Genomic DNA, 26,116 nt, shown 5'->3' on the forward strand with positions numbered 1-26,116 from the left:
ACCTGTTTGTAACGCAGAGTGCGTCTCTCCATCGCATTTCGGATAAATGGGGATCTTTTTGGAAGTGTTGAACTGTCACTGTCACTTCGGTACAGCTGTAATAAGGAACACAAAGAGGCAAAGTTATTCGTATCTGAACAATTTCACTTCATGGTCACTCAGCACAGGTTCATTGTTAACGAATTGATATTTTGATTGTATTTTCCAGAACCTAACTGCAATCTTCACACAAGATGCATTCCGATGTTAGTTGAGAATTCTATACGGGCATTCAGATCTGGATGCTCACTGATGTCCATGCTACAATTAAATTGTTGCAGCGTGGGAATCAGTAGAGCGAGAGCGAAGTCATACATCCACATTTCTTGAAGGACGTGGATTTTAATCATAGAATCCTAGAATGGTTACAGCACAGAAGGAGGCCATTCGGCCTGTTGAGCCCGTGCCGGCTCTCTGCAGGAGCACTTCAGCTAGTCCCACTCCCCCGCCCTTTCCCCGTAGCCCTGCAATTTTTTTTCCTTCAGGTACTTATCCAACTCCCTATTGAAAGCCACAATTGAGTCTGCCTCCACCACCCTTTCAGGCAGTGCATTCCAGATAATAACCACTCGCTGTGTAAAAAGGTTTTTCCTCCTGTCGCCTTTGGTTCTTTCGCCAATCACCTTGAATCTGTGTCCTCTGGTTCTCGACCCTTCTACCAATGGGAACAGTTTCTCTCTATCTACTCTGTCTAGACCCCTCATGATTTTGAGCACCTCTCAACCTTCTCTGCTCTAAGGAGAACAACCCAGCTTCCCCAATCTATCCACGTAACTGAAGTCCCTCATCCCTGGAGCCATTCTTGTAAATCATTTCTGCACCCCCTCGAAGGCTTTCACATCCTTCCTAAAGTGCGGTGCCCAGAACTAGCCACAATACTCCAGTTGAGGCTGAACGAGTATTTTATAAAGGTTCATCATAACTTCCTTGCTTTTGTACTCTTTACCTCTATTTATGAAGCCCAGGATCCCATATGCTTTTTTAACTGCTTTCTCAACCTGCCCTGCCACCTTCAATGATTGGTGCACATATACCCCCAGGTCTCTCTGTTCATGCACCCCCTTTAGGATTGTACCCTTTAGTTTATATTGCCTCTCCTCTTCCTACCAAAATGTATCACTTTGCACTTTTCTGTGTTAAATTTCACCTGCCACGTGTCCGCCCATTCCACCAGCCTGTCTATATCTTCCTGAAGTCGATCACTATCCTGCTCACTGTTCTTCCAAGTTTTGGGTCATCTGCAAATTTTGAAATTGTGCCCTGTACACCCAAGTCTAAGTCATTAATATATATCAAGAAAAGCAGTGATCCTAGTACCGACCCCAGGGAACACCACTGTGTACCTTCCTCCAGTCTGAAAAACAACCGTTCACCACCACTCTCTGTTCCCTGTCACTTAGCCAATTTCGTATCCATGCTGCCACTGTCCCTTTTATTCCATGGGCTTCAACTTTGCTGGTAAGCCTATTACGTGGCACTTTATCAAATGCCTTTTGGAAGTCCATGTACACCACATCAACCCTCTCTGTTACCTCATCAAAAAACTCAAAAACTTAAATAGGTTATGAGATTATTTATTTAAGTGTTCCCTACCAGTGCATGCCCAGACTCTACATAATTAAAACTTGAGTGTTCAAATCCCTCCATGGCCTCGCCCCTCCCTATCTCTGTAACCTCCTTCAGCCCTACAATACTCCAAGAACTCTGCGCACCTCCATTTCCGGGTTCTCATGAATCCCCCACTTCCTTCGCCCCACCATTGGCGGCTGTGCCTTCAGCTATCTAGGCCCCAAGCTCTGGAATTCCCTCCCTAAACCTCTCCACCTCACTCGCCTTTAAAACGCTCTTTAAAAATTGACCTATTTGACCAAGCTTTGTTCACCTGTCCTTCTTTGTCTCCTTCTTTGGCTCGCTGTCAATTTCTGTCTGATTACGCTCCTGTCGAGCGCCTTTGGACTTTTTACTATATTAAAAGGTGCTATATAAATGCAAATTGTTGTGACTCTCAGGCATGGTTAACTGGTCAGAAAGGTGGCTTCCTACTAGGCAGTATGTGGCATGTAATGCGCCATTTTCATAGTGCTTTTTTTTACAAATTCAGAACTTTTAGATCTAAAACAGGTTCCACCTTTGTGAAATGGTGTAATCTGAATATCCTAGTTACTTGAACAGCAACCCATCTTTGGAAGCTCATATTACCTTTTATATCATCTGAAAATACAGCATCAGTTTCCACACGTACACCGACAACACCCAGCTCTACCTCACCACCGCCTCTCTCGATCCCTCCACTGCCTCGGATTTGTCACGCTGCTTGCCCGACATCCAGCATTGAATGAGCAGAAATTTCCTCCAACTAAATATTGGGAAGACCGAAGCCATTGTTTTTGCTCCCCGCCACAAACTCCGTTCCCTAGCCACCGACTCCATCCCTCTACCTGGCCACTTTCTGAGGCTGAACCAGACTGTTTGCAACCTTGGTGTTATAGTTGACCCCGAGATGAGCTTCTGACCACATATCCGCTCCATCACCAAGTTCGCCTACTTCCACCTCGTAACATTGCCTGTCTCCACCCCTGCCTCAACTCATCTGCTGCTGAAACCCTCCTCCAGGCCTTTGTTACCTCCAGACTCGACTATTCCAATGGTTTCCGGGCCGGCCTCACATCTACCACCCTCCGTAAACTTGAGCTCATCCAAAACTCGGCTGTCCGTGTCCTAACTCGCACCAAGTCCCGTTGACCCATCACCCCTGTGCTCGCTGACCTACATTGGCTCTTGGTCTGGCAACCAATATTCCCCCTAAGCTGTGGGGCTGCGCAGCTATCTGCTAGTCCCGCGCAGCCCGGGACCGGCTTTTACAATGTTTGAATGGGCCATGCAGCCTGTTAAAGGAACCGCGCACCCAAATTTAAAATTGGGAGAACATTGCTGGCAACGCCTCGATTTTTAAATTCTCATCCTTGTTTTCAAATCCCTCCCTGGCCTCACCCCTCCCTATCTCTGTAACCTTAGAATCAACTGGAGCTTGTGTTCAAGTCCACCCAGACTGTTGGGACAGAAGGCCAACTGTCTTTGCTGGCTATACACAGGTATTGCTGGCAGTGGTGGAAAAAGTCTTCCATTCCACCAGCACCAACATCCTTTGCCTTAATGAGCACGAAATTCTCTAAAAGCAAGAGGGAAAATACATAACCAGAAACAATCAATCACAAAGTTGTGTTCAGTAGTTGTGATCTGAAGAGAGCGAGGCGAACATGCTGTTGGGTTGAAGAGATTGTAAGAGGTAATTTTACCTAACTTGCCGGGCAGGAAACAGACAGGATTGGATCGGGCACCCGGATCACACCAGGCCCGATTTTACTTTCCAATGGCTGGAGTGTAAAACAGGTGCCCAGCAGCTTAGGTTAAAATGAACCCCCCGTTTTATTGTTACTGAGCAGTTTGCAGTCAAGCTGAATTTCTGGAGTAACTATCTCTGGAGATTCTGCTACCCCAGCAGCATAGTAACAACTAGCCCAACCATCAAATGCCAACTTTTCCAAGGTGCTTTCCATATTTAGGCTTTTACTAAAGAGATTTAATGACTTTCTAACACCAGACATGACAACACCACGGAATGCGTTAGTGTACTTTCCTCTGTGTGCAGCCCGTTGTGACCAAAGTTGCCAGCTCAGGTCGGACATGTTCCTGGAAGTTTCATCACATGACCTCCACCTCGCGCTGCCCCGTTCCCACTATTGGTTGTCCCACAAATCCATCCTCATGGGGCACCACCTTCCCACGCCAATTGGATAGCGAACAGACTCGATTGGATGGTTCTTAACTGTCAGTCAAACAGCTTTTTTTTTTTAAACCCATCTCCAATATTTTTAGAACTAATAAACAAAAGTGTTTAAAGATAATGGGAGAATTTTTTTTAAAGCCCCTGTGATTTTTCTCCCGAGGTTGCTCGCAGCAGTATCCTGGAGATTAATCTTCAATTCTTGGGAGACTCCAGGTCAATCCTGGAGTGTTCGCATCCCTAATTGTGACACCACCCCTTATTCTCCCATAATAACCGAAATGGAAGGATCAGTTCAAGATGCGATCGCGATGTTTTTTGTATTACAGCAGGTGTTGCACTCTTACTAACCCTACAGACATACTGACTCCGTGCTCCCGGGGAAAATGTCTGTGAGCGGACAATGGTACTACTACGAACAAAAGGAGAACCACGCGACCGACGACTGCTCCTTTCTTTCGGTCGAATCATAACCTCTTCAGGAAAAGGTTCTTCAGTGTTGGTCTCTTTGTCAACCTGTAACGAATAACAAGCCAGTCACCTCTACGCACTTTTACCCTATTCAACATCAACAGTGGCAAAGAACATAATCTCTCCGCGATTTCATTTTGCTGCTCATGATTGAATAACCCTGCCCCTCCTCCACAGCTGATACACAGCCATTTCCAATATTGTGCACTTCAGCTTAGAACCAGCGCGACTCTGAGGTCAACGGTTAGTACTATGTGTGGTGCAGCTATCTATAATAGGAACTAAACTGGCCTCTTTCCACAAAGGCCTAAACACATTTGAAACCTCTGTTCGCATAAAACTATTACCAAGACTGGAGCCAAAAAGCTTTGTTTACATTCATTTTCTGCACATATCTCATCAAACATTCCTCCAGTTAACTAGAAGAATGACATAACAAACAACGTGGATTAGAGCTGTGGTACATTCAGATGCACTTAACAGATCTTGTGAATAGAAACTTAACAACTCCTCGCATTCTTGATGCCGAACGCCAGCATCTGCTGCCAGGATATGGACTATCTGATCCATAGAAAAATGATTGCTCTCAAAAATGTATCGAGAGTGCCGGGTGATTTCAGAGACCTGGGTATATATAACCTTGATACAAACAACATTTTTAAATACCAAAACATTTTGGTAGCAAAATTTCATAGTGGACAATTCATTTCACTTTCCTCTCGCATCTCTCAGACCAAATGATTAGGGATTCTAGTCCCACTCCAGGACTTGGAGCACAGAATCTAAACTGACACTCCAGTGCAGTACTGAGGGAATGCTGCATTGCTGGAGGTGGTGTCTTCCAGATGAGACGTTAAGCCAAGGTCCCAATTGCCTGACGTGCGTGGCTTGGAGGGGGATTCAGAACTGATGGTGTTCCTACAACACTGCTGCTCTTGTTCTTGGTGTTATCGAGATTGCAGGGGAGGCAGGTCCTGTTGAAATAAACTTCCCGAGTTGCTGCAGTGCATCCTGTAGACAATACATACTTCATCCACAGTGCACCGGATATCAAGTCCAGTGGCAGGGACACCAATCAAGTGAATGGCTCTGCTCTGGATGGTGTAGAACTCCTTGGATGTTATGGTTGCTCCCATCCAGGTGGGTGGTAAGTATTCCATCACACTCCTGACCGGAGCCTTGTAGTTGGTGAAGATGCTCTGAGGGTTCAGGAAGCGAGCTAGTCTTCACAGAGATCCAGCATTTGTCTTGCTCTTGTAGCCATGTGATTTGACTGGTCCAGTTCAGCTCTATTCAATGGGGACTCTCCCAGGATGTTACTGGTGAAGGCGGGGTGAGGGGGGGTTGCGGGGCGGTGGCGACAATGGTACTGCTACTGAAGGTCATGGGGAAGTGGCTGGGATTTCTCTTGTTCAAGATGGTCATTACTCAGCTCTTCCATAGTGTGACTTTACCTGCCACTGGTCAGCCCAAGTCTAGACGTTATTCCGATCCTGTTATAGATTGCATGACCTGCTTCATTACCAGAGGAGTCATGAATGGAATAGAATTGTCAATAAACAGCCCCACTGGTGACCTTCTGATGGAGGGAAGGTTATTGATGAACTATTTGAAGTTGGTTGATCAGCGGATGCTTTCCTAAGGCATTCTGTGATGTCCTGGGCTGTAATGACGGTCTTCCAACAACCACAACCATCTTCCTTTGCATCATGTATGACACCAGCAATTGGAGGGTTTTCCCTTTGACCCCTAATGACCAGAGTTTTTCTGGAACTCCTTGATGCCATACTTGGGTCGAATGTTGCTTTGATGTTGAGGGCAGCTTTCTCACCTCTCCTCTGGCATTCAGCTCTTGCATCTGTTTCTGGATCAAGGCTGATCTAGCACAACCTGAACTGAGCATCTGTGCACAGGTTATTGGTGAGTAGGCATTGCTTGATGGCTCCTTCCATCACTTCAAAGATGATAGAGAGGAAGCTGATAGGGCAGTAATTGGTCAGATTAGATTTATCCTGTTTTTTGTGGGTAGCACACCTGGGTAATTTTCCATATCATTTGGTAGATGCCAGTGTCATAGCTATACTGAAATAGCTTGGGTAGGGGAGCAGCTAAGTTTTGGTGTACTACCGTCAGGATCTGCTCAGAGCCCATAGCCTTTGGTTCACGTGAAGTGAGCCGAATTGGCTGGACACTGGGGTCTACGATGGTGGGAACCTCAGAAGGTAAGCCAAGTATGATCATCCACTTGGCACTTTTGGCTGAAGACACTTGCCAACACTTCAGACTTGTCTCTTGCATCAAATGCTGGGCAACACTGGGCAAGTGCATGGTTGAGGATGGGAATGTTCATGGAGCCTCCACCAGCTGGTTGTCCACCATCATTCTCAACTGGATGTGGGAGAGCGACAGAGCTTTTTCTTCCCTCAACCAACACCACCTAAACAGATTAACTGGCTATTTGTTGCACTGCCAAATAATTCATTGTACGTGAGTCATGTTAGAACATTCCTGCGCGATGTGCTAAGGTACTACTTACAAATAAGTATTCTATTCAGAGTTCATCACAAGTACTATGGAAGACTATATTGGCCTGTAATTTCTGATGGGAGGCTTCCTGCGTGCGGATGCCTACTATCGGAAAAAAATCTACGCCCTTACCTGAGGGCTCCCGAGGTGCGTACACTTCCGCTCCTGGGCCTCGCCACAGTCGAAATGCACAGGGCCCACGTATCCCAGGGGTGCAGGCGGTTCGCAAGCTTCCCTGGGATCACATGGGCCAGGCCAGCCAATGAAAGAAGGGAATCCCCCTTCATACTTTTGACAGATAGACTTGTCAAAAGTATGAATGGGGATCACTGAAAAAAGACACAAACATTAAATACATTTTTAAAAAACCATCATGTTTTTAAAATGAGTTAAAATTACATGAAATTAAATGGCCCAGAAATTCGGGTCCCAACACGTGAGTACGCGCTGGGTACTCACGCATAGGCCCAACGAAAGTGCCGGTTTCATGCATGCACTGCGCACGTGCGGGAAACCGGCACTTCCGTTCCCCTGAAAGAAAGGGTTGACAGGTGGAACGAGTGCGCCGGAGAGGCAGCGCGTGCGCATCGAACTTACGTTTATTTTTGCAGGTTTCTCCGGGAGGGTAAGTCTCCAGCAGTTACACTTTTAAAAAGCAGGCGCAAGGTCTGCTTTTAACAAGGTAAGAGGTGAATTAATTAAAATTAAAGCATTTTTTCCACAGGTTTATTATTTGTAAATACTTTAAAGAAAGGTAAGTTTATTTTTAGCCCCGTTAGAAAATGTAATTAATTTTTTCAAAAATTTAAATGATTGTTTAAAATAGTTATTTCATGTAATTTATAGTTATTTTAAAAATGTGATTTTTAAAAAATTTATTTGAAGTTTTAGTGATGTTTTGGGGCTTATAGTATTTATAGGTTTGACAGCTCTTCCTGTCAAACTTATGAATGAAGCATTCCCTGCTACCATTGGCTCTCCATGGCCCACGTGATCACAGGGGACGCATCGAACTAACTGCGCCCCTGGGATACACAAGCACTGCGCACCGGCAGTTGGAGGAGGCCCAGGATCGGAATCCCACACGGGCCCACAGCTCAACGGCCGGCGCGCTAGGTAAGTGCAGGTCGGGGGGCTTGCACCCGCGGGAAGCCTCCGACCCGAATTTCTGGGGCAATATGTTAAACAAAAATTTAATTTTTTGAAAAAATAATTAAGGTTTTTTACGGGTCTAAAAATAAACTTATTTATAATTTAAAAATACTTTTAAAAAAGGTGAGTGAAAAAACATTTTTTATAACTTTTTAAAACTCTTATGCTGGTAAAAGCAGGTCTTACTGCTTTTACCAGGCGTAAGATTTTTAAGTGATTTCAGCGAGCGGATGTTCTGCAGAAAGCGGAACTCTTCCTCCCGCAGAGGCCTTCTCCAGGGCAGGCATCCGATCTATCAAGAGGATTCTTGACAGATCGGAAATGCCGGTTTTCAGCGCATGCGCTTCGCCTAAAACCAGCATTTCCGATGTCCCTACGGGTGTGTGTACACAGCCCGTACACATCAGAAAATACGGGCCAATATGTCAACCATTCCTCTATCATAATTGCCTGATGATGACAACAAAATGTCTGCAATACACCATTGCGTTGCCATGAATGATATGTCAATTCTAAGTGGACGCAATTGGACCATCTTGAAAGCGGAATAGCAGATGTGGGCCATGATGACAAAGATCATTCGTGGTCTAAGCAGGATGCCTACCTTCATTCGTGGGATTCTCATTTTGACAGCAGAAAAGTGGCTCCCTTGCTCTGCAAACTCATGCAGTTGGCCCCCATTTCCATCCACACCGCTTAGCTGCTCCACCAATGGGTACTGTGGGCTAAGCTGGGCGCTATTGCTGCAACCACTATCCACCGACTCTGCCTGCCAGCTCCTAAGAAAAGGTAAATCAGCACAACCACCAATATCTATCCATTTGCAGAGATTAGTACACTGATAAATGCAAAAATCTTAACATTCCCATTGTGTCAATAAACCAACAACACATTAAAAAAAGGCACAAAAAGATTGATGCATTGACAACCATTACTCCATAGTGATTAACTAGAACTGGGTTGTTGCTGGTGCACACTATTAGGAATTACTACATGAAAAAAGACCAAGTTCCGTCTAATACAAAAGCAAAATACTGCGGATGCTGGAAATCTGAAATAAAAACAGAAAATGCTGGAAATACTCAGCAGGTCAGGCAGCATCTGTAGAGAGAGAGACAAACAGAGTTAACGTTTCAGGTCGATGACCCTTCGTCAGAACTGGAAAAAGTTGGGAGATGGAACAGGTCTTTAAGCACGTGTAGGGGCAGGGAAAGGGGGGAGGGGAGGAAAGAACAAAAGGGAGGGTCTGTGAGAGGATGGAAGGCAGGAGGGATTAAAAGACAAAAGGGATGATGGTGCAAGGCAAAAGGAGATGGTAATGGGATAAGTTAAGAAACAAAAGATGACTTGAGATGAGGTGTAAATGGCAATGGCAGGATGATCGACAGCTGCCATGTGAGAGAGAAAAAAAGATAGGGGCCGAGGTTATGGTCTGAAATTGTTGAACTCGATGTTGAGTCCAGAAGGCCGAGTCCAGTTCAACATGCATTCTCCTCTCCTTCATTATTTTAATAAAAATGATTTCAAAAAGGTAAAAGGAACATCAAAAGAACCAACATCTGCAGTATTTTGCTATCATCAAAAGAACAGTGCCTCATTGAGGTAACAGGTGGCACTTTTAGCGAAGAGCTTATCTTGATGAGCCGTTCTTTCTTAATTTGATGTTAATGATTTTAAATATTGTTGTGTTATTACAGGCAGGGGAAGGCCCAAACAGGATGAATCTGGTGAGTAACATAAGTGGCACTGAATATTGGTTCAGGCCCTCTCCACTTTAACCTGTCAGCAGAAAGCCCTTCAGTACTTAACCTATATAAACTATGCTATCATTTAAACTGTTCCACTGCGTGGAGCCGTAACAGGTCAGTGCTGACAAAGACTGTGATTACCAGAACTGGCAAAATTCCTAAATCTTTAATGTGATGCTGGCCAGCTTTGTGTCAAGTCTTGGAACCACATAAATAATTAGGACTACAAGGTGGTGGTCATTGGGCCTTCCAGTTTTGGATCAGAGTCCACCGAGTGGATCTATAATAAAACTCAAACCCAAGTAAGCAGTGCAACTCTGGTGCTTGGGGTGGGGTACCCCTATCGGTGCACAGCCGTCGGGGTGGTCTGCACCCCTGGGGTTTACCTGACCTTTCCCCCACCCCCACATTCCCGGGCCACAGGAGCCTTCTCCTCTTTGCCACATTTTCCATGTTTTCCTGCTATTCTGCAGTAACCAGTTACACCTCCTCTGGACCCATCTTTTGCTTCTTTACTTGTCCCATTATCACTTTTGTCATTTAATCACTCCTTTTGTTCTTTCCCTGCCCCCCTTTTCCCTGACTCTGTATTTGCTTAAAAACTGTTAAATCTTTAACATCTTCCAGTTTTGATGAAAGTTCATTGACCTGAAACGTTGGGCTGGATTTTCATTCAGGAGTCGGGTAAGAGGCGGGACTACAACTTTCGGGGTTGTAGTCCCGCCTCCATCGAGATGTGGCCAATCCACGTGATTTTAACTTGATTGACCTTGTTGAGCCCGCCCAGCAGGCTCAGCAGGCCAATTAAGGGCCACCCGGCAACAGGTGACGTCACAGACTGAAATTTCATCTGTCAAGAGGTTTTGACAGATGAAATATCAGCGTTTCACAGCTGTTTGAAGCTGCCAAACACTGACAGTCTTACATCTAACCTGAGTCCTTCTCCACAGACTCAGTTAGAAATCTCTCCTGCACAGAAAGCTGAAGGCTGTCACTTTTGACAGTTCGCAGCCATTCTGCTTTCTGTGCCGGTGAGATGAGGGACTCCCGAGACCTAAAGGAAGGAAGACTGAAAGGGTAATTTAAACTTCTTTAATCACTTTAGACACACCAAACACACTTACCTTTGCACTCATGCACCCATCACTCACCTGAACACCGACATCTTGACCCCTCCAAGTCCTTCAACCCGACGGCCTGCCTCGCAAACTTGCCGTGGTTTGGAGCCGTCGGGAATCCCACACTTCAACATTAAAAATAGGGATTAGGCTAAAAACTGCCTGTTAACAGGCAGTTAATTGGCACTAATCCCTTCCCGCCTCAGGTAGACGGGTCCCAGTGCGGGGCGGGTACCCGCCTCCTTTGAAACTGGCATGGAGGCAGGTTGGGTGTGGGGTGGGGTCGGGACCCCTGATTTTGGCATTTTAACCCCCCACATGCCTCCAATCCCGACTCCACGGCCCAATGAAAATCCTGCCCGTTAACCCTGTTTCTCTCTCACAGATGTTGCCTGACCTGCTGAGAGTTCCCAACATTTCCTGTTTTTATTTCAAAGTACCTTTCTGACACTGCTTCGATTTTCTCTTCCTTCATTTCCTCCTGGATTTCTTCCTCTGTACATTCCAACTTCACTCTCTCCTCTGCCAACTGCTTCTCCACTGCCTCCAATTGAGCTGTAGTCCTTGCTAAAAGCATTGACACCGCATCCTTCAGTAGGTAGAAATAAATGTCAGCATGTACCAGGTGCAGCGAACACAGACTTTCCAGCAAGAAAAAACAGAATTCAAATAAAGAACGAGTGGCCATTTACATCGCGCCTTTCACATTCTCAGGATGTCACAGTTCACTTCACAGCCAATTAATTACTGTTGCGCTGTAGACAAAGGCAGCAGCCAATATGCACGGCAAGGGGCCACAACTAGGGATAAATGACCAGTTCATGGACTTGGATATACAGGGCATAATTTCAAAGTATGCAGATGATGCAAAACTTGGAAATGTAGTAAACAGTGTAGCAGATAATAGCAGACTTCAGGAGGACAGAGACAGACTGGTGAAATGGGCAGGTGACATTTAATGCAGAGAAGTGTGAAGTGATACATTTTGGTAGGAAGAATGAGGAGTGGCAATATGAACTAAATGGTACAATTTTAAAGGCGCTGCATGAACAGAGACACCTGCGGGTGTACGTACACAAATCTTTGAAGGTGGCAGGACAAGTTGATAATGCACCTAAGGAAGCGTATGGGATACTTGGCTTTGTAAATAGGGGCACTGAATAAAAAAACAAGGAAGTCATGCTAAACAAATCTTTGGTTAACCTCAGCTGGAGTACGGTGTACAATTCTGGGCACCACATTTTAGGAAGGATGTCAAGGCCTTGGAAACAATACAGAGGAGGGTTACCAGGAATTTGCGACCAGTTATGTGGAGAGATTGGGGAAACTGGGATTGTTCAAATTAGAGCAGAGAAGGTTACGAGGACACCTAATAGAGGTATTCAAAACTCCGAGTGGTTTTGATACAGCAAGTAGGGATAAACTGTTTCCTCTGGCAAGTGGGTCGGTAACCAGACGTTATAGATTTAAAATAATTGGCAAAGGAACTAGAGGGGAAATGAGGAGAAATGTTTTCACACAGAGGGTTGTTAAGATCTGGAACACACTACCTGAAAGGGTGGAGGAATCAGTTTCCATTGGAACTTTCAAAAGGCGATCGGGCCTGTACTTGAAGAGGACTAATTTGCAGGGTTATGGAGGAAACAGCTGGGATGTCAGGCTAAATTGGACAGCTCTCCCCAGAGCGGACACAGGCACAACAGGCCGAATGGCCTCCTTCTATGATTCTATGAATGGTAGGAGAAACTTCCTATTAAACAAGCTGTAGTCAATTGAAAATTGCACATTGCTACAGGGTATTGTAGTTTAGTGGTTATGCTGCTGGACTAGTAATCAAGAGACCTGGACTAATAACTAATAATGCAGAGAATATGAGTTCAAATCCCAGTTTGTGAATTTGAATTTAGTTTAAAGGGAAGCTAGATAAGTACATGAGGGAGAAAGGAATAGAATGATATGTTGGTAAGGTGAAATAAGAGTGGGAGAAGGCTCGTGTGGAGCATAAACACTGAATGGCCTGGTTCTGTACTGTAAATTCTATATTTAAAAAAAAATCTGGTATCAGTAAAAGTGACTGCAAACTGGTCACCAATGTCCTTCAGGGAAGGAAACTAGCTGTCCTTACCCTGTCTGGCCTATATGTGACTCTAGTCCCACATCAACAGGGTTGACTCTTAACTGACCTCTTAAGTTGCCTAACAAGACACTTCAAGTTGCATCAACCTGCTAACGGTTCTGGAAGGTGGCCCACCACCACCTTCTCAGGAGCAAGTAGGGATGGGCAATAAATGCTGGCCTTGCCAGCGACATCCACATCCCGAGAATTTTTTAATTTTTTTTAATTTTTTTTTATTTTTTAAACTGGCCAAATAATGTAGAGAATGCATTGCTGGATTGACAGCATCTTTCTATCAGTTAGAGCTGATACTTGATTGCTGACCTTTGGAACCATGAGCTATCAACATTTTACAGATAGCTGCCCCCAACAGCACCTACTGGACTTCCTTGTATGTTAGTACATGAATCTTCAAGACAAGTCAATACATGTTCAGCTATACCTTCATTTCACTGTCCGTTAGCTTCCCAACAGCTACAGTGCTGCTGAATTGGCTGCTATTGCGCTCAGATTTTGCCCCCATGCTACTGAAGGTTAGGAGTTGATACCACTGAAGCAGCATTTCACTTGGTCTTTCAAAGTCTGCCAGATTTATCTGGACGACTCCCTAATCAAAAGAAAGACATCAAAAGATAAGAAAAAAAATACAAACATATCAAGGTTTAACAGCAAACTTTTTTTGAGACTCATTCATATAACATTATTGAGTTATTCTAATTCAAGACATTCAACACCATCTAGGACAAAATAGTCTACTTGATCGGCACTTCATCCACTAGCCTGAACATCCAACCCCTCTACCACTGTAGCTGCAGTGTGTACTATCTACGGGATGCACTGCAGCAACTCACCAAGGCTTCTTCGGCAGCACCTCCCAAATCCGCATCCTCCACCACCGAGAAGGACAAGGGCATCAGATGCATAGGAACACCATTACCTCCAAGTCACACACCAAACTGAATTGGACATATATCGCCGTTGCTTTATCATTGGTAGGTCCAGTCTAACAACGTACAACATGGAATGAATTCACACCATAACTGTGAGCAGCAGTAATAGTGCAAATAGAGTCTGAATCCAAAATCAGGACCGAACATGGTACTAGACTGAATTGGAATGGGACAAAAGCAAAATACTGCAGCTGCTGGAAATCTGAAATAAAAACAGAAAATGCTGGAAATACTCAGCAGGTCAGGCACCGTCTGTAGAGAGAGAAACAGATTAACGTTTCAGGTCGATGACCTTTCGTCAGAAGTGGAATGGGTCTTCCCAGAGGAAGTAGTCTCACTCTGCTTCACTTCAGAGTCAGTTCGAGTGCGAACATCTGGTTTACACTACACAAGTTTAGCATCAGTGCGAAGCTGAAACCACTTCACACCTACGCTAAACTTGCAGTGTGAATGAGGTCATCAATAACTGGAGACAGTTAGTAATCAGCACCTACCAATAGCTCTTCCTGTATCTGCTGGTCAATGGAACATATATCCAGCTGCAAAGTCTTTAGCCGCAACATGCTGGGCGGAACTGGGACTTGGAATGATTCACTGAATGTTACGAGTGCCTGGAACTCTAAAGCCTTGGAGCAGAAAGTAAATGTTGTGCTGGGGTCAAGTGGAAGCAACGAAATTCTTATATATCTGTAACAAGAACAGAATTAATGTTATAAAAAATAACATATTTAGGGGGAGAAATTGGGTATGTATTGCCACCTATTAGAGCCTAAAGAGGGCAGTCAGTGGCTGCAGCGCCACTGGCCGCGCATCCCGCGATATTCAGCGGGGGCGCTAATGGTGGCATTAGCCTGTTGCGCTGCGCCACCACCGATGACATCATCGGTGTGCGCAGTGCCCTGATCGCGATATTTGGTAGCGAACGCAGCTGTAGCACCATTCGCTACCCGCGCCCGGTTCACAGGGCCTTGCTGTGCCAGCAGTGGCGCAAGCTAAGGTGGAGGTACGGGGCGGACGCCTTTTTCGGCGGCCGCCTGCCAGCACCTCCGTCCCCGGCCTCCTGACCACCGCCCCCCCCCCCCGCCGTGGCATTGCCGGCTGTTTCCCGAGAGCCCGGCACTTCTCCTCGGTGCCGGGCTCTTTTGCCGGCACTCGCGATCAGGGATCGCGCTGTTGCAGGCCCCTCCCCCTTAACAATGGGAGGAAGGCCTGCAGTACCGTGGCGTGCCGTGCCGCAGCGTGTGGCGCTGCGGCACGTTGCACTGCGATATTCAGTTGTAGCGCCCAAAGAGGGACGCAGAGCGCCTCGAGCCTCGCCCCGTCTCCCTCTAGGGGCGTTGAAACTGAATTTCTGACGTTCGCTAATGTTCCGAACGCTGCGCAAAAATCAGCGCCCAGGCGAACTTGGCGCCTCAACCCAATTTCTAGGCCTTAGAGTTTTAATGCCCAATTTAAGCCTAACCCGTCCGGCGGTAACATGTGGCAAAGTTGGGGGTCAGACGCCCATTCTACACTGCTGACTTTAATGGAGCATAAAAATCGGGCGGGTATAAAACAAGCATCCAACCCGAGAGTTAGGGTAAAATCAGGGCTCTCACAACAAGAAGTTTGATCTCGATAAATTTCATGAGGTAAAAGCTTTTTTTCCTCTTCAATTCCTCATCTGCTCCCCTGCTAAATTTGATGTTGAAAGTTAACAAAATGACAGTGAATGGTTCGTGACCTCCTTTGGTACGGTTCCATGGGTGCTGCCAGCCCTCTGCAGCCTCCCACAAATGTATGCGAGCCTAGACAATGACTGCTGGCAGACTAATTTACCAAGGAGCACATCGCCTGGTCCAGATGGCTTGCATCCCAGGTTGCTTAGGGAATTGGGGGGGGAGAGATAGCGGAAGGGCTTTGTTGTGTATGTACCTTTAAGGGAATAACTGGTCTCTGACTGCAGTACCGGCAGTGACCACCCCTGTATAAAAGGCCCTAGCAGGCTTCTGTAGTTTCAGTTTCCAGGTTGTCTCCATTCAGTAAAGACTTGTTATAATCAACTCCTGCAGTCCGTGTCTCAATTATACACGGACATAATACTGGCGACGAGTAAGAAACGAACTTACCTGCAACTCGGCAGCACCTCAGACGACGTTATTGAAGGTCGAAGCCAGAAGAAAAAGAAAAAAAAAATCCAAAAAACTCGAGAAACGCGTGTCGACCGTGGGCAACTGCCCTCCAAATCATCGAATTGAAAAGTGCAGGAGAGACTGTCGAGAGCCAGGCTTTGTTCTCCAGTCTGTGGTTTCCCAACTAATCGGGCTGGTGGCAGGTAGTGCACTGATCCTTCCTGGGCTGTGGCGAGCTAGAGCTCGATCGGGTGGCTCTGCAACGGGGCCGGGCAGCGAGTCGGGAAGCAAAGAGAGAGAGAGAGGGTGGAGCACACAGGGCGCGGCCGGTGCTTCGAAGCTGGGCAGCGTTCGGGCCTAAGAAGAGGGAGGGAAGTGTCCCAGAGGGTCCGCTCCACGACGGGAACGGTTCTTCAATTAACAGAGCAAATATTGAAGCGCGATAGAAAAATAAAATTACCGCAGAGAGCGGCGTTGGCAGCAGCGATTGGGGAGGCGCGAAGACCATAGGGCGTCGCCATTGCAGGATAGTAAAATAAATATAATCGCCAGCAACAGCGTTGGCAGCAGCGGGAAAGCGCGGGAGGTGCCATCATAACTCGGCGGGGAAGAAGGAAAAGCGCGGGAGGCGCCATTTTGATCCATCGGGGACGAAGGCAAAGCGCGGGAGGTGCCATCTTAGATTTTCAAGATGCCAAAGACTGGCGATATCACTGCCTTCGATAATGCAATAGAAGACTGGACCACGTATGTGGAAAGAGTCGAGGTATATTGCGAGGCAAACGAAATAGCCGATGAGAAAAAGGCATCGGTATTGCTAAATTTAATGGGCGCAAGAACGTACGGCCTATTGCGGGACCTGATTACTCCAGCCAAACCGAAGGCGAAGAGTTTTAACGAAATTGTTGCTATCCTACAGGAACACCTAAATCCTACACCGCTGATGATAGCAGAAAGATTTAAATTCCACAGGAGAAATCAGCATAAAAATGAGAGCAATGCTGATTACCTTACAGAACTACGCAAGCTATCAAAGCACTGCCAGTTCGGAGCAGGACTGGCAGATACCTTACGGGACAAATTTGTCTGTGGACTCCTGAGTGAAGGAACCCAGAAGAGGTTACTCTCAGAGAAAGAGCTGACGCTAGATAAGGCTTTCAGCGTGGCAGTATCGTACGAAGCAGCAGCAAGGGGAGCTGCGGAAATACAACAAAAGCCACAGGAATACGGCACCCACGAAATGACACGGGGATTTGCAAAATGTTATCGCTGCGGCAGAACAAACCATGACCAGAAGGACTGCTGGTCCAAGGACAAAATATGCAGGCAATGCGGAAAGATGGGACACATTGCACGAGTTTGCAGGTCTGGGAAGAAGACCAACGACAACAAAAAGGCTACTAAGGAACCGTACAGGAAAGTACAAAAGATGACGGACAGTAGTTCCGAAGACCAGATGAGCGATAGTGAATCCGGGAACAAGAGACTAAGCTGTCTCAAACTTCACAACGTAATCGCAAAAGAGGATCACCGAACCATTTGGGTCACCCTCACGATAGCAGGGTCCCAAGTCAAAATGGAATTGGATACAGGATCAGCTCTAACCGTCATGAATCGACGAGACTACGAGCGGCTATTCTCACACATACCCTTGAGAGAGACATCCATTGTCTTGAGGACGTATACAGGGCAAAAAGTATACCCCAGAGGAAAAATAAGGGTGCCTGTCGAATACAGCGGCAAGAAAATACGGAAATTGTATCTCTACATTCTGCAAGATGGTGGACCACCGTTATTGGGACGTGAATGGATCAGAAAGATAAGTTTAGACTGGCACTCCATTCATGCACTGACAGTGGCTGGTAAAAAGGATGACGACGTCACTCCTGGACGATTGTCAACAATCTTAGCTGACGCCAAAGAGGTATTTCAAGAACTGGGCACTCTTAAAGGCGTAATCGCCTCGATAAAAATAGAGGAGAATGCAATTCCCAAGTTTTTCAAAGCAAGACCAGTACCATATGCAATTCGCCCAGCCGTCGAGACAGAGCTGGAGAATCTGGAGAATGCAGGCGTGGTATCTAAGGTAGACTGGAGCGAGTGGGCGACACCCATCGTTCCTGTCATGAAGAAAACGTTAAACAATAAGTCTGAGCAGCCAAGGAAGGTTCGCATCTGTGGGGACTTCAAGGTGACGGTGAACCCAGTCCTTCACACAGTACAATATCCTCTTCCAAGGATAGAAGATATCTTCGGCTCACTATCTGGAGGGAAGCGTTTTACAAAAATTGACCTAGCACAAGCATATTTGCAGATGGAGGTTGAAGAATCCTCTAGGAAGTATCTCACGATAAACAGTCACAAAGGTCTTTACCAGTATCATCGACTGGTATTTGGAGTAGCATCAGCTCCGGCGATATGGCAAAGAGCGATGGAACAAGTCCTGCAAGGGATTCCGGGGACTCTGTTACTTGGACGACATCCTAGTGACAGGTGAAGATGAGAGTGAACACCTTGCTAACCTAGAGCAGGTGCTCACTAGACTACGTGAACATGGGCTACGAGCCAATCGCCCCAAGTGCGAGTTTTTAAAGAAACAGATATCGTATTGTGGCCACGTGATTGATGAAGAGGGGTTGCATAAGTCCCCTGACAAAATTGAAGCGGTAGTTAAGGCTCCAGCGCCTGAAAATGTGTCGCAACTGAGGTCATTCCTCGGATTGGTGAATTACTACCATAAGGTTTTGCCGAATTTGTCCACAATTCTGCATCCACTGAGCGCCCTACTACGAACGGGAGTAGCATGGAAATGGAGCGATGAATGTAAGCAGGCCTTTCAGAAGAGTAAGGACCTAATCACTTCAAGAGAAGTATTGGCTCACTACAACCCATCACTACCGATAAGACTGGCGTGTGATGCGTCTCCCTACGGCATTGGGGCGGTACTGTCACATAAATTCCTTGATGGTTCAGAGAGGCCGATAGCTTTTGCGTCACGCTCGTTAACTTCAGCCGAGCGTAACTATGCCCAGATTGACAGAGAGGCCCTCAACCTGGTGGGGGGTGAAGACGTTCACTCATTATCTGCACGGTCAGAAATTTACTCTACTAACTGATCATCAACCTCTCGTCTCCATTTTCAACCCTCAGAAGGGCGTACCAATAATGACGGCACAACGGCTACAGAGGTGGTCCCTGTTCCTAGCGGCACACCAATATGAGATCGAGTACAAAGGAACTAAACAGCATGGGAATGCTGATGGATTGTCGCGCCTACCGTTGCCGACGGTGGAAGAGGAACTGGCAGTGGATCCAGTGGAGTTATTCCACTCGACTATAGTCGAATGTCTCCCTGTGACGAATGCAAACATAGAAAAGGAAACACGAAATGACCCGACACTCTCCTGGGTCTATGATTTAACGGTGAAGGGATGGCCAGCACATGGCGAACCACTGCTGCCAGCATTCTCGCCGAGAAGAGAACAGCTGTCAGTGTGCAGAGGAACCTTGATGTGTGGATCCAGAGTAGTAATTCCACTCAAATTGAAGGATAGAGTGCTCAATGAGCTTCGTGAGAGTCATCTGGGGGGCGTAAAAATGAAGAACTTAGCCAGAGCGTTTGTGTGGTGGCCGGGAATCGATAGAGAAATCGAAGAGATGACCAAGAGCTGTACTGGATGCCAGAAGGTCCAAAACGCCCCACCACAAGCCCCTCTACATCCATGGGAGTGGCCCTCATCTCCATGGCAAAGGGTGCACATTGATTTTGCTGGTCCCTTTATGGACTCGATGTTTTTAATTGCAGTGGATGCACATTCAAAGTGGCCAGAGGTAATAAAAATGTCCTCAACCACCACAGAAAAAACTATCACAGTCTTACGAACCATATTCGCCAGGAATGGGCTGCCTTAACAGATTTGCTCTGACAATGGACCACAGTTTGTGTCTGAAGAGTTCCGGAGGTTCTTAAAGAACAATGGTGTTAAGCATTACACAGCCGCCCCATATCATCCAGCCACTAATGGATTGGCCGAGAGGTTTGTTCAAACATTCAAGAAGGCTATTAAGGCAATGTGTAATGAAGATATACCCCTACAACACAAGGTGGATAACTTCTTGTTTGCCTACCGGAATGCGACACATGCGGTTACCAACCAAACTCCAGCCATGATGTTCTTCAATCGAAGACTACGATGCCGCTTGGATTTGGTTAAGCCAAACGTCAGAAGAGATGTGGAGAACAGGCAGTTTCAGAATATGAATGAAAGGCCGACCAGGAGTTTTAAGATAGGTCAACCAGTTTTGGCCCGGGACTACCGCACAGAGAAATGGCAGCCAGGAACGATCTGTACACAGCAAGGACCTCTAATGTATACCGTGGACGTTGGAGAGAGCATTGTAAGATGCCATGCTGACCAGATTCTAGAGTCACTGGAAAACGTCAACTCCACACCACGATCTGATACACCTGGCGATGAAACCGAAGTACCAATTGCATCTACCGCAGAATCGGTGATATTGGAAGCAGACGAACCAAACAACGACATTGATCCCGACTCAACCTTGCCAGAAGAACCTGATATTCCAAAGAGGCGTTATCCAGACAGAATCAGGAAGCCTCCTCAAAGACTGAACTTATAATTGCTTAACTTCAACCAATGTATCTAGCAACCGTAATTGTAATTGTAATTAGTTATTATTTAGTTGTTAAATGAATGTTATGTACTGTTTATCTAAAAGGGGAGGAATTGTTGTGTATGTACCTTTAAGGGAATAACTGGTCTCAGACTGCAGTACCGGCAGTGACCACCCCTGTATAAAAGGCCCTAGCAGGCTTCTGTAGTTTCAGTTTCCAGGTTGTCTCCATTCAGTAAAGACTTGTTATAATCAACTCCTGCAGTCCGTGTCTCAATTATACACGGACATAATAGGCTTGCCATAATTTTCCAATCTTCCCTAGATGCGGGGGAGGTGCCCGAGGATTGGAAAGTGGCAAATGTGACCCCATTGTTCAAGAAAGGGTGTAAGGACAATCCTAGTAACTACAGGCCGGTCAGTGTAACATCAGCGGTGGGTAAAGTTTTAGAAACAATAATCAAGGAAAAAATTAACGGGCACTTGGAGAGATTTAAGCTAATTAAGGAGAGCCAACACTGATTTGTAAAAGGCAGATCGTGTTTGACTAATCTAATTGAATTTTTTGATGAAGTAACAGGGATGATTGATGAAGGGAATGCAATGGATGTTGTCTACATGGATTTTAGGAAGGCGTTTGACAAAGTACCACATAAAAGGCTAGTTAACAAAATTGAGGCTCATGGAATAGGTCGGTCAGTGGCAGCTTGGATAAGGAATTGGCTTAAGGACAGGGATCAGCGAGTTGTGGTAAATGACTGTTTTTCAGACTGGAGGATGGTAGACAGTGGTGTTCCCCAAGGGTCAGTGCTGGGGCCACTGCTTTTTTTGACAAATATATCTATATATCTATAAATGACCTGGATATTGGAATACAGTGTAGAATTTCTAAATTTGCTGATGACACCAAGCTTGGGAGTGTGGCAAACAGTGAGGATAATACCAATCGACTGCAACAGGACATAGAAAGACTAGCAGAATGGGCAGAGAAGTAGCAGATGGAATTTAATACAGAGAAGTGTGAGGTGATGCATTTGGCAGAAGGAACAGAGAGAGGCAATATACACTTAATGGCACAGATTTAAAGAGTGCAGGGGCCGAGGGACCTAGGCGTTAATGTGCATAGGTCCCTGAAGGTGGCAGGACATATTGAGAGAGTGGTTAGCAAAGCATATGGGATCTTGGGCTGCAGAAATAGAGGTATTGAGTACAAAAGTAGAGAAATTATGCTGAACCTTTATAAAGCGCTGGTTAGGCCACAACTGGAGTATTGCGTCCAGTTCTAGTCACCACACTTTAGGAAGGATGTGAAGGCCCTGGAGAGGGTGAAGAGGAGATTTACCAGAATGGTTCCGGGGATGGGGGATCTTCGCTACAATGACAGGTTGGAGAAGCTTGATTTGTTTTCATTAGAGCAAAGGAGTTTGTGGGGTGATTTGATAGAGGTGTACTAGATTATGACGGGTTTGGATAGGCTAGACGGGGAAAGGCTGTTCCCACTAGTTGATGGTACAAGGACTAGGGGACACAGATTTAAGGTTTTGGGCAAGAGATACAGGGGGAAAGTGAGGAAAAACTTTTTGACGCAGCGAGTGGTGAGGACCTGGAACACGCTGCCGACGGAAGTGGTGGAAGCGGAGACACTCGATGTTTTCAAGGGGAGACTGGATAGGCACTTGAGGGAAATAAACTTGCAGGGCTACGGGGATGGAGCGGGGAATGGGACTGACTGGATTGCTCTAGAGAGAGCCGGCATGAACTCAATGGGCCAAATGGCTTCCTTCTGTGCCGTTATGATTATGGGGGCTAAATTCGGTTGATTTGCACCTCCTGTTAGCCTAATAGGGCATATCAACTAGCACATATCAACTAGCACCTGGGCACACCATCACTAACGCCTCCCGCGAAATTCAGCTCTATCTAGGGGAATCAAGTGATGTGGGGATCGGGCGGGAAAGTGGAGTTGAGGTCGATGATCAGCCACGATCTTATTGAATGGCGGAGCAGGCTCGTGGGGCTGTATGGCTGACTCCTGCTCCTAATTCTTATGTTCTTATGTTCCTTAAGTTGAGTGTCTCAGTATCACCAAGTCCTGAATAAAATGACATTTTGTTTTAGTGAGGTGAATAACATAATTTATAAATCAAAGAAAGAACACAAATCAAAGAAAGAACACAAAAGAGTAGAAAGATTTAAGGATAAGTGATATTTAAATAAAAACTACTTCTGTGATGCTTCTACAATGTCGACCGCAATGAGAAACACCAAGTAAATACCACTGATTCAACAAAAACATCAACAGAAGTAACTTCCAACTAAAGTTTTTGTACACTTTCATGACTTTTTACAGTACACAGCAAGTTATAAAAACAATAAGTAAAACCAAAACCAAACCTAATTCAATTCACTGACTCGCACCCCCCACCACTGAAGCCCAACTTCAGGGAGGTGAGGCTCAGTCTTCAGAGAGAAGCACCAAAGCTGCCTGGCTCCCGAAACAAAACACATTATACAACAGCGCACATCATAGGCCGACAAACTCTTCCTTACTCCAGTTTGTGTTGCTCTCTCTCTCTCTCTCCCCCAGTTTGTGTTTCTCTCCCTCTCTCCCCAGTGTGTGTTGCTCTCCCTCTCTCTCCCCCAGTTTGTGTTTCTCTCCCTCTCTCCCCAGTTTGTGTTGCTCTCTCTCTCTCTCTCTCCCCCAGTTTGTGTTTCTCTCCCTCTCTCCCCAGTGTGTGTTGCTCTCCCTCTCTCTCCCCCAGTTTGTGTTTCTCTCCCTCTCTCCCCAGTGTGTGTTGCTCTCTCTCTCTCTCCCCCAGTTTGTGTTTCTCTCCCTCTCTCTCCCCCAGTTTGTGTTTCTCGCTCTCTCTCTCCCCCAGTTTGTGTTTCTCGCTCTCTCTCTCCCTCCCCCAGTTGCTCTCTCAGGACTCACGGAGTTTCCAGGTGATTTTTGTTGGCCCTGATGCTGTCATCCTCACAACCGGCAATGAAGTGGTAAGTTCCGAATAGCCGGTGGTGGGGGGGTGGGGCGGGGGGTGGGGGCAGTGAGCAGTAGGACGCAGACAACGACAGCCGGGGTACTGCGCATGTGTGAACCAAGCATACATGAACTGTTTCTCCCGAGTCGCCAGTAGCAGTGGTTGGGAGACCAATCGCCCATCCGGGAGACTGCTGCCCAAAGCGGGAGGGTTGGGAACCTGATTTAACGGTTTAACGTCTCATCCAAAAGAGGCCACCTCTGACAGAAAGCATTCCCTCAGTACGGCACTGGAGAGGCAGCCTAGATTGATGTGCTCTAAGTCTCTGGTGTGGGACTTGAACCCATGACCTTCTGACTCAGAAGTGAGTGTGTGACCCACTGGTCCAAAGCTGACACCAAGGGTCCTAAATGACTGGGCTGCTGACCTCAAAACAACTCTCTTCTTTGGTCAAAAGTGCCATTAGCGTCATGCGAGATTTGTCTTAAATATGAACACAGTCAACATTGGCACTGGACTATATAAATAAAAAGGTCAGTTCTATAAAACGCAACAGCAGTCATAAAAAGGAGGCCTTTGATGGTCAAGGCTCGAGAATTTGCAATTATAGTTTCCAACTTACACTCTGTTCCCATCTTTCACCTGTAGAGCAGCAAGATTCCTTAGCTGTAGTATGTGAACGATCAAGCATTCATCCCGGTCGTCATACCTTCAGATACAAACGTTTTGTAAGCGTACTTGCAAATAAAAGAAAGACTTGCATTTATATAGCACCTTCCACAACCCAAGGATGTCCCAAAGCGCTTTGCAGTCAATGGAGTATTTTTGAAGTGCAGTCACTGTTGTAATGTAGGGAAATATGGGAGCCAATTTGCACAAAGCAAGATCCCACAAACAAGTCATTTTTTAAATTTTTTTTAAAAAGGGTGTTGATTGAGGGATAAATACTGACTAGGACACCAGGAGGAACTCCCCTGCTCTTCTTCGAAATAGTGCTGCGTGATCTTTTACGTCCACCTGTGAGGGCCTTGGTGTAACGCCTCATCCAAAAAACAGTGGGCAAATGCCTAGTTGCCCCGAGGGCATTTGAAGTCAACCACATAGTGTGGGACTGGAGTCATATGTAGGCCAGATCAAGTAGCAATGGTAGGTTCCTCCCTGAAGGACATTATCCGGAGTCCCTACATCATTACTTTACACTCAACATTGAACTGAACCAACAACCATCAAGGTTATTTCTGAAAACACTTAACTGTCTCCCAAATATATTATTATACACTGGGTGTTGGTGGGTGAATAAGCCCACTTGAGATTCACCTTCATGGTTTAAGATATCTTCTACTGAATTGTTGTTCTATGACTTCCTCCCGTTGCCCAAAAACCAAGTGTTTTTTTTTTTTTTAATTCAGTCATTCTCGGGATGTGGGCACCGCTGGCAAGGACAGTATTTATTGCCCATTCCTAGTTAGTGATACAATTGAGGGACTGGAATCACAGGTTTCCTTCCCTAATGGGCATCAGTTGGGTTTTTACAACAAGCTGATAGCTTCATGGTCACTTTTACTGATACCAGGGTTTTATTTCCAGATGTTTTAAACTGATTTCAAATTCTTAATGGGATTTGAACTCACGTTCTCTGGATTATTAGTCCAGTAACATAACCACTTCACAACGTATCCTGGTTGTGCATTGCTACTGATGCACAACTGTGTATTGTTGAGTGCTTATATTTAAAGGACAGTAAAAGTACTGCGTTACTTATCGCATTGATTTGCTCAAGTTTCAATCATCTAAAAAGGTTGGATTTCCACTGACCGCCATTTTTAACACACTGCTTTACATGACATGTGCTATTTTAACAAAGTTATTAAGCCATCTATCGCTGTTCAATTGATGCTGTGATATTCCTGAGGAGCCATTTCAAGCATCTAAGAAAATACACCTCCCAATAACAGCACAACATTTTTTTAAGACATAGTGGACACAGACTAAATCGCTGGGTGTCATCAGGCAAACCCGGTACAGTTAGACACTTACACAAGTCCCATTTTAATTTGTGGTGGGTCATATATGATAGAACTATGATCGTACAGAGTCTCATCTGCATCCTCAGGCCTGCAAATAAAAACATTTGAACACTGATACATTGAATTATAAAACACAAAGCAAATTTACAACCTTACAAATCAGTTATTACAGAGGTGTGTTTGCATCATGAATCGTTAATTAATGGTCTGGAGTGAGCCTTGGCTCAGGGGTAGTATTCCTGCCTCTGAGTCAGAAGGTTATTGGTTCAAGCCCCACTCCAGACAGCTACGACAGAGTAGAGGCGAGAGCTCCAGTCTCTCAACACTGGGTTGACATCCAGTGGGGTTCTCCCATCTGATGGGAGTGGAGTGATGGCCCCCCCAACTATCGTGTCTCGCCTGGTCAGGCTAATGACCTGGCTACATTAAAAAAAGGGCCTTTGTTACGGAAACAACCCAGA

At 45.9% G+C, this 26,116-nt stretch overlaps 1 protein-coding gene across 1 annotated transcript in view; it reads right to left on the reverse strand.

The window, feature by feature from the left end:
* Window positions 1–26,116, reverse strand: part of wwc3 (WWC family member 3) — a 275,710-nt gene that overhangs the window by 19,918 nt on the left and 229,676 nt on the right. Inside the window, exons 13-20 of the mRNA XM_086006371.1 lie at window positions 25,666–25,743; window positions 24,251–24,337; window positions 14,399–14,591; window positions 13,397–13,561; window positions 11,279–11,427; window positions 8,577–8,751; window positions 4,175–4,339; window positions 3–95 (exon numbers count right to left, since the gene is read on the reverse strand). Coding sequence (XP_085862497.1) covers window positions 3–95; window positions 4,175–4,339; window positions 8,577–8,751; window positions 11,279–11,427; window positions 13,397–13,561; window positions 14,399–14,591; window positions 24,251–24,337; window positions 25,666–25,743 — 1,105 coding nt within the window. The remainder of the gene's footprint in view (window positions 1–2; window positions 96–4,174; window positions 4,340–8,576; window positions 8,752–11,278; window positions 11,428–13,396; window positions 13,562–14,398; window positions 14,592–24,250; window positions 24,338–25,665; window positions 25,744–26,116) is intronic.

Source organism: Somniosus microcephalus, chromosome 14, assembly GCF_052327205.1.
Source record: "Somniosus microcephalus isolate GS21.2 chromosome 14, FLI_Smic_1.0, whole genome shotgun sequence".
Classification (NCBI taxonomy): domain Eukaryota; kingdom Metazoa; phylum Chordata; class Chondrichthyes; order Squaliformes; family Somniosidae; genus Somniosus; species Somniosus microcephalus.